Source organism: Trachinotus anak, unplaced genomic scaffold (genome assembly GCF_046630095.1).
Source record: "Trachinotus anak isolate AG129_WGS33_773 ecotype Australia unplaced genomic scaffold, CSIRO_AGI_Tana_v1 ptg000020l, whole genome shotgun sequence".
NCBI classification, from domain to species: domain Eukaryota; kingdom Metazoa; phylum Chordata; class Actinopteri; order Carangiformes; family Carangidae; genus Trachinotus; species Trachinotus anak.
In genome coordinates this window covers 7,788,432-7,803,938 of record NW_027273871.1, presented here as the reverse complement: position 1 = coordinate 7,803,938, position 15,507 = coordinate 7,788,432, and the positions used below count along the sequence as shown (strand labels likewise).

The following is a 15,507-nucleotide window of genomic DNA, read 5'->3' as shown; positions in this document are numbered from 1 at the left end:
TCTGTTTTTCCCTCTTTTCTCTCAGAAACTTTCCCACATCAGACACTTGGACCATAAAAGGACACAGAGATCCGTGACCTGCGACTCAATGAGCAGTTTACCCCGTGGAGGAGCCCCCCCGGCCGGCAGCGGGCTGTCTGGCCGCCCGGAGCCCCGGAGCTGACCCGGTCTCCACCTGCCGCTGCACCACGGGATCCGTCCGTCGTGTCCGCCGGTTTTCACGGGTGGTTCCCGGATACTCGGGTCTTTGAAGCCGTGAGGACCGAGAGGCTGCAGCTGAAAACAGAAACTTAGAAAATCTCATTAAAAAAAAAAAAAAAAAAATCTCTCGAAGTAAAACCGTGAATTCATCTAGTTAAAAACCACCATGAGTCTGTGGACCAACGACTCCTCCGCGGACCTTTACGCCGGAGCGCAGCCGCCGCTGCCGGGCTCCAACTTCTCCTCCAACCGCTCCGACGGCTCCCAGCTCCGCGGCCGCCCCGGCGCCGCCCCGCTGGACCTGACCCGGGCGGTGCCGGTGGGCATGGTGCTGGCCTCCTTCATCATGTTCGCCATCGTGGGGAACATCCTGGTGATCCTGTCGGTGGTTTGCAACCGACACCTGCGGATCCCGACCAACTACTTCATCATCAACCTGGCCATCGCGGACCTGCTGCTGGGGACCACCGTGCTGCCGGTGTCCGCCACCCTGGAGGTCGGTTATTGATCCGCTGTTAGAGATCTAATGAAGAAAAGGTGATGTTCATGTTCTCAGCAAAGGTGGAAAATAAATAGAAGACAGAGGGAAAAACTGGAGAAAGAACGAATGAATAAATAAGACACAAAAAGACACATATATGATTCTAAATATATGTTTGTATTTTCAGCTCTTCTCTGGTCCACACCAGCCTAAACACATTTAAAGACACACTGGACTAAATATTTAATCCCTTTATCAACAGAACTGATTTATCAAAAATAATCAATAAGAAGAAATGAAGGAAACATAGAGAATGAAGGAAAGAAGAAGCAATAAGGAGAAAAGGAAGGAAGGAAAAAAAAGTTGTTCATTTATTAAATAAGCAGATTAATTGTTGGATAATTGTTAGTTTAACTGTGACATCGACTGAAATACCAGAAAACATTTTGGATATAAGATATTTTTACACTGCAGGCACAGACCCAAGGGCCCAACAGGTCAAGGGGCCCCGGGGTCAGAGACACAAAACAACCACAGAGACACAACAACCACAGAGACACAACAACCACAAAGAGACAAAACAACCACAAAGACAAAACAACCACAGAGACAAAACAACCACAGAGACAAAACAACCACAAAGAGACAAAACAACCACAGAGACACAACAACCACAGAGACAAAACAACCACAAAGAGACAGAACAACCACAAAGAGACAAAACAACCACAGAGACACAACAACCACAGAGACAAAACAACCACAGAGACACAACAACCACAGAGACAAAACAACCACAAAGAGACAAAACAACCACAAAGAGACAAAACAACCACAGAGACACAACAACCACAGAGACACAACAACCACAGAGACAAAACAACCACAAAGAGACAAAACAACCACAAAGAGACAAAACAACCACAAAGACAAAACAACCACAGAGACACAACAACCACAGAGACAAAACAACCACAAAGAGACAAAACAACCACAAAGAGACAAAACAACCACAAAGACAAAACAACCACAGAGACAAAACAACCACAGAGACACAACAACCACAGAGACAAAACAACCACAAAGAGACAAAACAACCACAGAGACACAAAATAACCACAGAGACAAAACAACCACAAAGAGACAAAACAACCACAAAGAGACAAAACAACCACAAAGACAAAACAACCACAGAGACACAACAACCACAAAGAGACAAAACAACCACAGAGACAAAACAACCACAAAGACAAAACAACCACAGAGACACAACAACCACAAAGAGACAAAACAACCACAAAGAGACAAAACAACCACAAAGACAAAACAACCACAGAGACACAACAACCACAGAGACAAAACAACCACAAAGAGACAAAACAACCACAGAGACACAACAACCACAGAGACAAAACAACCACAGAGACACAACAACCACAGAGACAAAACAACCACAAAGAGACAAAACAACCACAGAGACACAAAATAACCACAGAGACAAAACAACCACAAAGAGACAAAACAACCACAAAGAGACAAAACAACCACAAAGACAAAACAACCACAGAGACAAAACAACCACAGAGACACAACAACCACAAAGAGACAAAACAACCACAGAGACAAAACAACCACAAAGAGACAAAACAACCACAGAGACACAACAACCACAGAGACAAAACAACCACAAAGAGACAAAACAACCACAGAGACAAAACAACCACAGAGACAAAACAACCACAAAGAGACAAAACAACCACAGAGAGACAAAACAACCACAGAGACACAACAACCACAGAGACAAAACAACCACAAAGAGACAAAACAACCACAGAGACACAACAACCACAGAGACAAAACAACCACAAAGACAAAACAACCACAGAGACACAACAACCACAGAGACAAAACAACCACAGAGACACAACAACCACAGAGACACAACAACCACAAAGAGACAAAATAACCACAGAGACAAAACAACCACAAAGAGACAAAACAACCACAAAGACAAAACAACCACAGAGACAAAACAACCACAGAGACACAACAACCACAAAGAGACAAAACAACCACAGAGACAAAACAACCACAAAGAGACAAAACAACCACAGAGACACAACAACCACAGAGACACAACAACCACAAAGAGACAAAACAACCACAGAGACAAAACAACCACAAAGAGACAAAACAACCACAAAGACAAAACAACCACAAAGAGACAAAACAACCACAGAGACACAACAACCACAAAGAGACAAAACAACCACAGAGACAAAACAACCACAAAGAGACAAAACAACCACAGAGACACAACAACCACAAAGACAAAACAACCACAGAGACACAACAACCACAGAGACACAACAACCACAAAGAGACAAAATAACCACAGAGACAAAACAACCACAAAGAGACAAAACAACCACAAAGACAAAACAACCACAGAGACAAAACAACCACAGAGACACAACAACCACAAAGAGACAAAACAACCACAGAGACAAAACAACCACAAAGAGACAAAACAACCACAGAGACACAACAACCACAGAGACACAACAACCACAAAGAGACAAAACAACCACAGAGACAAAACAACCACAAAGAGACAAAACAACCACAAAGACAAAACAACCACAGAGACAAAACAACCACAGAGACACAACAACCACAAAGAGACAAAACAACCACAGAGACAAAACAACCACAAAGAGACAAAACAACCACAGAGACACAACAACCACAGAGACACAACAACCACAAAGAGACAAAACAACCACAGAGACACAACAACCACAGAGACAAAACAACCACAAAGAGACAAAACAACCACAGAGACAAAACAACCACAGAGACAAAACAACCACAAAGAGACAAAACAACCACAAAGACAAAACAACCACAGAGACAAAACAACCACAAAGAGACACAACAACCACAGAGACACAACAACCACAAAGAGACAAAACAACCACAGAGACAAAACAACCACAAAGAGACACAACAACCACAAAGAGACAAAACAACCACAAAGAGACACAACAACCACAGAGACACAAAACAACCACAAAGAGACAGAACAACAACAAAGAGACAAAACAACCACAGAGACACAACAACCACAGAGACACAACAACCACAGAGACACAACAACCACAGAGACACAAAATAACCACAGAGACAAAACAACCACAGAGACACAACAACCACAGAGACACAACAACCACAGAGACACAAAATAACCACAAAGAGACAAAACAACCACAGAGACACAACAACCACAAAGAGACAAAACAACCACAAAGAGACACAACAACCACAGAGACACAACAACCACAGAGACACAAAACAATCACAAAGAGACAGAACAACAACAAAGAGACAAAACAACCACAGAGAGACAAAACAACCACAGAGACACAAAACAACCACAAAGAGACACAACAACCACAAAGAGACAAAACAACCACAGAGACACAACAACCACAAAGAGACAAAACAACCACAAAGAGACAGAACAACCACAAAGAGAGACACAGGTTCTTCCTGTCCCTGCAGGTCTTGAATTACTGGGTGTTTGGTCGGATCTTCTGTGACATCTGGGCGGCGGTGGACGTCCTCTGCTGCACGGCGTCCATCATGTCTCTGTGCGTCATCTCCATTGACCGTTACATCGGCGTCCGCTACCCGCTGCAGTACCCGATGATTGTCACGGAGAAGCGGGCGCTGCTGGCCATGCTGGGCGTCTGGATCCTCGCCATCGTCATCTCCATCGGCCCGCTGCTGGGCTGGAAGCAGCCGCCGTCGCAGGTACTGAAGCTGCTACATCACACGGTTCAGTCAGTGAATCCATGACCTCGGACGTGAGGCCCTGCAGTTCAGGGACTTTTAAGGGTTTTTGGTAAAGTCATTAATGTGAGAATACTACAATAAAATGTGTTCAGTCTATAACATGACCACATCTGAAGTTACACCAGTCTGTACATTATACCGCACCCGTTACAGGTTTGTTTTTATACAACGGGAAAAAACCACATGACCTCCGAGAACCTGAGGGTTTCTGAAAAACCTTCATTTCTCAGCCTCTGGAGATAGAAACATGAAGACACTAGAACTGTCTGCCTCCACCACTCGCTCTAGTTTCAGATTAGATCTCAGAGCTATATCAGATATTAACCATTTGTGTGAAATTTCTCATAATTGCATGGCTTAAAAGTGTTTTGTGAGGTTGCACTGACCTTGACCTTTGACCTCTGACATCCTGAACTTAGTGATTTGAAGAAGTTTATGAGACGTCTTACATTCAAATCTTTTTGCACCTTGACCTGTGTGAGAAGAACCGGTCTACAGCTGTGTTATTCAGGAAACTCAGGCTGTTTGATCAACATTTTAATAACAGAGTATCTGACTGGACTCAGATATTCTGGACCCGGATCAGGATCAGGGCTAAAGAACTTGACTGGGACATCACTAATGTAAACAGGTTCACATTCATTTATTGCACTGCTTTGAAAGTGTAAAAATGCAAAGGATCTGAAATATAAAACCCACATTTCTACTGTAATGTGTAATATAATTTTCTTTTTATTAAATAGATTTGATAAATTTTGCATCTAAAATCGTATCGTTCAGAAAAAGTCAAGGTGCTGGTATCAAACAGGTTTGAATGATACCGAGCGGAACAGGAAACAGGAGGGTGGGGGAAAGAGGAAAGAGGGAAGATCACAGTCTGTCCATGTTCTCGTCAGTGGATCAGAAACACGATGCTGTTCAGTTACATGAAGCTGGATATTTTTATTCAGTGCCTTTAGCTACTTCAGTCTCTGTGCTTGCTAACTAGTTTTCACACACTTAGGTTTATCGTTTACAGTATTTACGTAACTTCACTCGTACTATTTAATTTATTTTCCTCATTAAATTGTGTGATTTTACTTTTTAACCAAATCACAACTATGATGTTTTAGTTTGCTGCTGCTGTAAAATGATCACTGCAGTGTCACGAAGTCACAGTTACAGGACTCTGCAGAGTGCTTTTATTTTGAAACAGGATACAGGAAGTGGAGTCAAGATAATTATTAAGAATTATAATAAGAATTATGGATTATTAAGAAAGTCATTGATGAACTTCCTGTTGGTCGACTGATCGACGACCTGCTGAGCTCCAGCTCCTCCCCCACGCGTGAGGACAGACTGAGGCTGCGTGTTGTGGCCGTGTCGTGTGATGACGCTCTCCCTCTCTCCCTGGTCTCTCCTGCAGGACGACACCAAGTGTCAGATCACAGAGGAGCCGTTCTACACCCTCTTCTCCTCCCTCGGCTCCTTCTACATCCCTCTGGCCGTCATCCTGGCCATGTACTGCCGCGTCTACATCGTGGCGAAACGCACCACCAAGAACCTGGAGGCCGGCGTGATGAAGGAGCGCCAGGAGGACTCCAACGAGCTCACCCTGAGGATCCACTGCAGGAACCAGCAGATCCACGAGCTGTGCCCCGGGGCCTCGGCAGGACGCAGCACGCTGTCCGTCAAACTGCTCAAGTTCTCCAGAGAGAAGAAGGCCGCGAAGACGCTGGGAGTGGTGGTCGGCATGTTCATCCTGTGCTGGCTGCCCTTCTTCCTCGTCCTGCCTCTCGGTACGTGTTCACTGTCAGACCCAACCACCTAAAACACCTGGCAGGTTTCTAGTTTCAGATTATTTGTCATTTCACCTGTAACATGTGCAGCTAAACTACCGTTTCCTCAGAGAGTGGGCGGGGCCTGCAGCTCACCTGTAGAGGGTAACAGGTGTAACTACTCAGATTTTAGTGCAGAGCAATCATTACGTTAAAGTTACTGCAGAACTACTTCCTCAAAGCTTTTCAAATTAAAAGCTCTCTAGCATTTCAGTGGACAGACACCCTGCATTTTTTAACAGAGCTTTTATTTTGAAACACTTACAGGCCATATGCAACAACAGGTGGAGCAATAGATCAATAAATATCTGATCACCTGGGATCAGCAGATAATCAATATCAAAGAGGGTGGAGCCAAAACAACCCGATTAATTAGTTTTAGTTATTAATTAAAATTAGTCGATTGTCAGTAACTGTTCTGATGATCAGTTAATGGCTCCAGTCATTTTTCTATCATCAATAATGTAAGAAATATTCTCTGAGTCCAGACTCTCGATCACCAGCACATGAACCTTGATGAGTTCAGACTAAACCATCAAAGACTCAAACTTCAGATCGTATCAGTTTGTGTGTGTGTGTGTGTGTGTGTGTGTGTGTGTGTGTGTGTGTTTGTGTGTGTGTGTGTGTGTTTGTGTCTGTGTGTGTGTGTGTGCAGTCAAACACAGAGAGAAGCAGAAAATCTGATTTGACACAATGAAAACTGCTGCAGCCAGAAATAATCCAACAACAACACAATCATGTTCAGAGGAGCTTTCAGATCTCCTCCAGCAGACACACACTCCTGCAGATGGAGTCAACGCTGCCTCTTCAGGGCCCGTCTGTAAATCAGAGCTTCGGTTTTCAGGCGTTTCCAGTTTACATGTAACTGTTGTTTCATCACTGTGTGTGTCTGTGTGCAGGAAGCTGAGTAAAATAATCACTTTTACTAAACAAAGGAACTTTTCTTCAAATGGTTTAGAATCGACCCAGTAACATGTAAAACCTGTATCTCCGTCCTCTACTGTGGTTTTGACTCTGCAGCCTGATCAGTTACAGTGATCACACCTGTCCCAGTCAAATTGATCACTATCAGCAGGTGATCATCAGAACTGAAGCTATTTCCTTTTCTGACATCTGTGTATTGATGACATGAATATAAAACAGTTTCTTTATGTCCAGATGTGAAGAGATGCTAATAAAGATGCTCACACAGCAGGTTTCTAATTGCAGCATTTGTGCACTGAGCCAAAAAAAATCCATAACAGTTAAAATCTATAGCATCCCTGCATGAACACGTCCTCACACACACACACACACACACACACACACACACACACACACACACACACACACAGAGCAGACAGTGTCTCCAGAACCCTCAGACAATAAGTCGGAGGCTGCAGCAGTTGGAGTTCTTCATCTTCGTCTTCATCCTCTTCGTCCTGTGTGAACGGACTCACACTGAACTGGCTGAGCTCTTCACTGTGAGCCTGGCAGCGGCTCTCTAACGTTGGCTCTGTAGCACAGGGACTGATGGTGAGAAACCGCCTCCAGAAACACTTTAGTTTTCTTCATAGTTTACATTTTTGGCCTGAACAGCGATGCTTCAGGTCCTACGTCAGCGGCCAATCAGCAGCCAGAGTTTCCAGGACATGACCCAGCAGTGACTTCTTTCTCAGAGTGCCCACACTGACACAGACTTACAGGGCGGGAAGTTAAACACTCTTGGTATTTATTGATTTATTCTCTGAGCGTCGCCAGACATTCCCCCAGGCTGGTCACGGAGCTGAGCTCTGATTGGTCCGGTCGGATAGGAAGTTGCTTGTGTTCGTAAATACTGAGCAAACTGTCACAGACTGATCTGAGGTCTGAGCTGCTTCAACAGAGAGAAACAGACTCAATATACAACCAGGATGACAGGATGAAGGTCTGAACGCAGCTTAGGATGATGATGATGGTGGCAGTGATGATGATGATGATGGTGGCAGTGATGATGATGATGATGGTGGCAGTGATGATGATGATGATGGTGATGATGATGATGATGTGGCAGTGATGATGATGATGATGATGGTGGCAGTGATGATGATGATGATGGTGGCAGTGATGATGATGATGATGATGGTGGTGGTGATTATGATGATGATGATGATGATGATGATGACAATGATGATGAAGATTATGGCTGTGGTGGTGATGATGATGATGATGATGATGAAGATTATGGCTGTGGTGGTGATGATGATGATGATGATGATGATGATGACGGTGGTGGTGATAATGATGATGGTGGTGGTGATGATGATGATGATGATGGCGATGATGATGGTGGCAGTGATGATGATGATGATGGTGGTGACGGCCTCATTGGGGCTTCGTCCATGTTTGTGTGAGTCCGTCCTGATTTTTCCAGCTGATCAGAGAATCCCACCTCAGGAACGCTGCAGTCGGAGCTCCTGACTTCCTAAAAAGGATCCTGGACGGGTTCCTGCAGTCTCTAATCCTGTCTGAGATCAGCTCTAACTGTTAATCAGGAGCTGCAATAACATTTATCTAACTGTAAGACCCGGCTGAGGTGTGAGTCCAGATGAACCGTTACCTGGCGTCCCTCCGGCTGCAGACGACCTCTGGACCTCAGCAGATTTCATAAGAGAACAAACTGGTTTAATTTAGACTGAGAGCAGACTGATCCTTTGATGCTCGGAGAAACAGTCCTGAGATCAGAGGATTCAGACCCTGGTTTATTTTCGTGCGGCAGCAGTGGAGCCTACAAATGGCGAAGTTGATGGAAGGTTTCAACAGCTGTCCAGAGAAACACCTACAGACCAGGACCCACTCGTATCAGACCACAGACGTCCTTCCTCCTGTTCTTACTAAACTTTAAAGAAAATCTTTAGAGTGAAAATCCTCTGCTATGATTCATATTTAGTTTAACAGGTTTTCACTCATAAAAACTGGTCTGAAGCTCATCTGCTCTGACTTCCTGTTGAGACACCTGGATCAGGCCTTGGCCCCGCCCACCACCTGCTGGCTCCAGGTGTCCAGGTGAAAGAGCAGAGAGGATGAAGATGTTAGAGGAGGAAACATCAGAGACTCAGCCTCATGTTGGAGCCTCAGTCAGACCCAGACTCAGATGAGGAGTCTGAGACCAGAATCAGAGACTAGCAGACGGATCAGAACCGTTAACGTAGTTAGCATCTTTCATTTGTTTATGTTGTCTGTTAGCTTGTAACTGGCAGTGGCTGACACAGTGTTAGTGGTTGTGCTAATGCTAACTCTGGCTCTCTGTACTGACAAGGTTTCAGGTGTATTTAACCCCGCCCCCACAAGTTGACAGGATTGGTTCCTCAGGTTCTGAATATGTTTTTATGAGACTGTGATTGGTTCAAGGAGGAAACACTCAGTCATGGTGCTGACTGATTATTTCACTGTATAACTGTAACTATAAGGAAGCAGCCGCCGTCTGCTTCCTTAGAGGCCCCCCCCCCCCCCCCCCCCCCCCCCCCCCCCCCCGAGCCTCTGCAGCTCCAGCTTGTCGTCCTGTGACACTGAGGTTGTGTTAATGCTGAGTCGCTCAGTGATGCAGTGTTTGGTTAATGCTGAGTCATGATCTGCACTGCGTCCTCGGTAAATCAGCAGTGAGACAGACTGGACGTCCACCTTTTAAAAAGCACTGGTTTTAATATAACGCTGCAGGTCTGTGTGACTGCTGCAGACTCACACAGACTAAAGTAAAGTGCTTTTGATCTTTCATGATGCAGAAAACCACCAGAATAAAAGAAGGTGGACTTCACAGTGAGGTTTTACCGTCAGTGTGTTTCACTGCAGCTCTCTGTATTTATTTCACCAGCATGATACCACCTGGTACAGGAGCTCTGAGAGACTCTGGAGACATTTCCTCAAGTTAAACTCAGTCTGTAACTTCTGCCTCTTGAGGCGTCTGTGATTCAGGAGGTTTTATCCACAGAGTCTCGTCCTCTCCTCAACAAACAGAGCAGCTGATCGTAACCAGTGAAAACACTGAATCAAACCGTTTCACATTTAAAGTCACTGACGCTCTTCAGTGACACAGGACATCTCTGAGCGGCCGGAGCTGAGCTGTCTAACATTTCCTCAGCTGGTTTCTCTGATAACTTCGTCTTTTAACTCTGATAAGACGTCTGACGACTAAAATCCTCCAACCGGTTCACTGACACATGAGCATAGAGGGTATGACATCATCAACATTTGTGATGATGTAAAAACACAACTCAACCACATATAGAACCGAGGTGTGGTTGTTTTTAGACATTTTATTGTGGAACATTTACAGATTATAACTTTAAATGAGTCACTGAAAACAGTTGTACATGTGTTTAACCCACACTATGGCTGCACAATTCATTAAAATGTCATTGAAATCTGAATATGGTAAAGTGCAATATCCAAATAGCAGGAGCTGCAATTTTTTTGATCAAGATAAAAAGTGTCACAACATTGTTGTGCGTTGTTAGCACCATAAGCACTGTGGTGCTGCAGAGACGCCGCGGCCTACAGATCATATTCTCCAGACAGACAGAACATGTTTGTCTCGTTAAACACCAAACAAAAATCACATCAGAATCTTTCTACATTTGTTTTCAGTGAAAATGAAAAAAATCTTCATCCCAACTGAAATCGTGACTCATATCACAATATTTGCCAAAACAATCACAGTTTGTTTTTTGCACATTGTGCAGCTCTAACCCACAGTCACTGCAGATTAAACTACACCTCAGCCTGAACACACACACAACAGTGATGTTACATAACTTGGAGATACGTGGTTTTCACGGGACAGTGATGCATCATGGGCAGGTGTCACATGTTTTTCCCATGACGGACTTAAGGTTGCAAAATTCTTCATATATAGTCAGAGACGAGAGCCCGAGGCGCAGGATGACCTTACAAGTCCATATTCAGGGAGAAATAATCCAGGAGCCTGGGTTATCTTCAAAAACCTGATCCACCAAATCCTCTGAGATCCTCAACACACTGCAGATCACCTGCATCAGCTGCAGGTCACCACCCCTGTGATCCCAGGGAGAGAGGAGATAAGGAGACGAGAGGAGGGGGATAAGGAAGCAAGGGGAGACAAGAAGAGGACTCAGAGTCTCACTAACGCTGGTCTCTGAGTCCAGACTGTTGGTGGTCTGTCTGTGACATCAGCAGCCCCCAGGTGAGGTTCTTCAGAGTCCGAGTCTGTGTCGGAACAGAGCGACCGACTGACAGCACTGATCACTGAGGTGTTTAAAGCTGCAGCAGAGGCTCCTGATGATGATGAAGATGATGATGATGATGATGAAGATGAAGATGATGATGATGATGATGAAGATGATGATGATGATGATGATGATGATGATGATGATGAAGATGAAGATGAAGATGATGATGAAGATGATGATGATGATGATGATGATGATGATGAAGATGAAGATGAAGATGATGATGATGATGATGATGATGATGATGATGATGATCCATCATCCTGTGCCCCTCTGCAGTCTGGCAGCTCTACACCTCACCAGCTGATCACAGCTCCTATGTTGTGGTAAACGCTGCCCCTCAGTGGTGAAAATCTGACCTGCAGCTGCTGAGTGTGTGTGTGTGTGTGTGTGTGTGTGTGTGTGTGTGTGTGTGTGTGTGTGTGTGTGTTGTATTGTTTATTTTCTGGCTCTGATTTAAAAACTAGTCTCAATCAGTTTTTTTACAGAACATCTGCATCTGATCAGCTTGATGCTCAGACCTGTGTCTGTTCGTTTACCTGTTTGTTTTCTTGTTTATCTGATTGTTTGTTTATCTGATTGTGTTTCCAGGCTCGTTCAACAGCAGCCTCCGTCCTCCTGAAACCTGCTTTAAGGTCATTTTCTGGTTGGGTTACTTCAACAGCTGCCTGAACCCCATCATCTACCCCTGCTACAGCCGCGAGTTCAAACAGGTACCACGACTGTCTGCTGGGGGAGGGGCTAACACACGGTGAGGGGAGGGGCTAACACGGCGAGGGGAGGGGCTAACACATCGTGAGGGGAGGGGCTAACATACAGTGAAGGGAGGGGCTAAGACACACAGGCAGTGAAAGATCAATCATATCATTTAAATATTTTGTTTTTTATTTTTGGTTTTCCTTGGATATTTGGGGAGGAAACACTGATAATAATAATAATAATAATAATAATAATGCCACTGATAACACTGATCCTGGTCCACGTGAGCCGTGTGGAGGTCTTGCTGTGGTCTGACTGGTTCTGTCTTCAGGCCTTCATCCGGATCCTGCGCTGTCGTTGGAAGCGGAAGCGTCAGGGCTGGCAGGCGTACTACAACTACCGCTGCCACCAGGGCTCCAACACCTCGTCCTTCCTCAACGGCAGCCAGCAGACGCTGTCCTCCATCAGCCCCAGCCCACGCTGTGCCGCCTCCAGGCTTCGACCGCCTCCCTGGCCCTCCGCTGCCCCCTCTGACCGAGACCTCCTCCCGGGGTCGGCGAGAGGGCGGCCAGGCCTGGTGTCGCCGCTTGCTAAGGATGCAGGGATGGCGCTGGGGGCGGGGCAAGGAGCGGTGATGAATGGTCGGAGAAAAGAGCAGCACGGAGCCGTTGAGGGAACAGTGTCGTCTAAACCGTGATGGAGCAGGAAGCACTGACTGACAATCCTGCTGCCTCAGGAAGGACACACAGGCATCACCGCTGACATCACAGGGCACTCTGTCCACTCAGGTGTGAAGATTTTACCTGTCAGGAGGGTATGACTGTTCCCGCCTCCTGCTCAGCCTTAATAATACACCTGAGAAACATGGCGGAGCCTCTCACCTGGATCAGCTGTCACGTCAAACAGGTTCTCGCAGGTTTAAAGTTTCATCTGGTGGTTCCTGCAGATCAGGTCCACCCACTGCTCTTTACCTCCACAGTTCACACAGGTGACTAAAGCTACAATATAAAGAACAAACTCGTTCAACACCTTTAACAGGAACTTAATAACATAAATCATCAACCTGTTGAAACAGGCTGAAATTAAACTGTTTAAACGAACATGAAACCAGCTCCTAAAGTTAAAAATCTAACCCTATAGAAAAAAGAAAACTAAATGTAAAATTATCTTAAAAGCACTAAATAAATACTGTGTAATACTGTAGTGCTATTGCAATCTATTTCTAGACAAAAACCGTTAATATTTGAACTCTACGGGAAACAGTACTCCTTCAGAAGCTCCGCCTCCAACGCTAACACCTGGGCAGAGCGTAGAAGTGGATCCTCTTCCTCAGACTATTGCTTAACACACCTTGTAATATAAAACATTGGCAAACAACATGAACACAACAGAGTGAGAGTTAGTTGTTTAGATTGTTTTTACAAAACCACAGAGACAGAAGAGAGGACAGGTTTGTAGCTAAGCTAACAAGGAAGCTAACGTTACCTAGCATAGCATTACAAATCCATCCAACCAGATTGATCCACTGTGTTAGCAAACTTAGATTTTTAGAAAACCTCACTGATGTTAATGCAGCTCTTCTTTTTCCTTTTTGTTCCTCCGACCTTCTCCGTAGCTGCTCCTCGTCCAGCTCTCCGTCAGGACAACCTGATTATGTTGTCAAGTTCAACATGTTAGCGTGTCTCACTCCCACTTTCCTCCACCTCCCCTCCTCTCTTCTCCACCTTCATACTCCCTGCTGCTGATTGGCTGGAATAGTGTCATGTGTCTCGGCCTGAGTTACTTTTCCTGTTTACAGAGCCAGGGCTGTGTAGGAACACTGGATTTAGGAGATATGCTCTGAATTTGACAAAAAGTGTGTTGGATTAGAATCCCTGATGATACCCTTAATAATTAAAATTGTCCCCAAAAAAGTTCCTAAAATTGGAATGAATTCAAATAACTATGGGAAAACACAGAAACAGACAAAATATTTAAACAGTTAACAGAAAACTGAACTGAAAAAGTTATAACCATAAACCTAAGGTGGAAATGTAAAAGTAAAATTATTTTCACAGTTAATTACAAATGTTTATTGTACATTTATTTATTGGGATGTTATTTTTCTTTCTTTCTTTTGCTAAAATACCAGAGGAAATAAAGTGAAAACTTTCATGAAATAAAGCTCCTAAAATTAATTCAAAAGTCAAATGAAAACTTTCATGAAATAAAGCTCCTAAAATTAATTCAAAAGTCAAATGAAAACTTAACTAAAAAAAGTGGAAATGTGAAATTCATTTGAAAGTTGATCATGAACAATTTTTACCATCTCCAAACTGTCTCTGCTTCTTAGTGAGTGAGCAAACAAGCTAACAAACATCAATTAACTTAGGTTAGCTTACAAGCTGAACTTTAGGTTGACCGTTAGCTCAAACCGATAAACAAAATAAACATCTTATTTCCTGTTTTCCTTTATTTGTTCATGATGCTAAAGTGCTAAAGAAAAAGTTAAAGTGAACTGAAAAAGTCAGGAACAAAACAAAAATATTGAAAGGCAACAGGAAACTAAACTAAGAAAAATTAATGGAAAAAAAGACAAATAAAAATTTAATTAATTTAAAAAAGTTTCTTTAATTATTTTGTTTTTGTTGTTATTTTTACCTTCAATAATTATTTATTCTGCTAAACTGCCTCAGAATTCTCTCCTGACATATCATATTATGTTAATAATAATACTGTATTATACAAAAGTGCTTTTAAAAGACTGACTTAACACGCTCCTGAAATAAGTTCATACAAATTAAATGCCTAAATTACCAAAGTGAAAAGTTATTTTAACTTATCTTGAAAGTAATTTCACATTTAAATTTAAACATTATTCTGTTATATATTTATTCATTGTCATGTGCAATTTGTATTTTGGTGGTGAAATATTAAAACTGTCAGTGATCATATTAGGACTCTTATTGTGAAAGTCTCCCCTCAGTGACTATAGTAGAACTGTTATTGTGAAGGTCTCCCCTTAGTGACGATAATAACACTCTTATTGTGAAAGTCTCCCTTCAGTGACCATAATAGGACTTTTATTGTGAAAGTGTCCCCTCAGTGACCACATTATGACCCTTATTCTTAAAGTGTTTCCTCACAGGACTCTTATTGTGGAGTGTTTTCACATTCACTGAACACAGTGTGATCACAGCGGCCTCTGGTGGACTTCAGAGGAACTGCAGCTGCTATTGGCATGAACTGT

At 43.7% G+C, this 15,507-nt stretch overlaps 1 protein-coding gene across 1 annotated transcript; it reads left to right on the top strand.

The window, feature by feature from the left end:
- The first annotated feature begins 364 nt into the window (after positions 1 to 364).
- Positions 365 to 14,469, top strand: LOC139637687 (alpha-1A adrenergic receptor-like). The gene is made up of 5 exons (XM_071506560.1): positions 365 to 697; positions 4,247 to 4,498; positions 5,946 to 6,318; positions 12,171 to 12,292; positions 12,610 to 14,469. Exons 1-5 carry the CDS (start codon positions 368 to 370, stop codon positions 12,973 to 12,975), a joined length of 1,443 nt encoding a protein of 480 aa, XP_071362661.1. The 5' UTR covers positions 365 to 367; the 3' UTR covers positions 12,976 to 14,469.
- Positions 14,470 to 15,507: the final 1,038 nt, after the last annotated feature.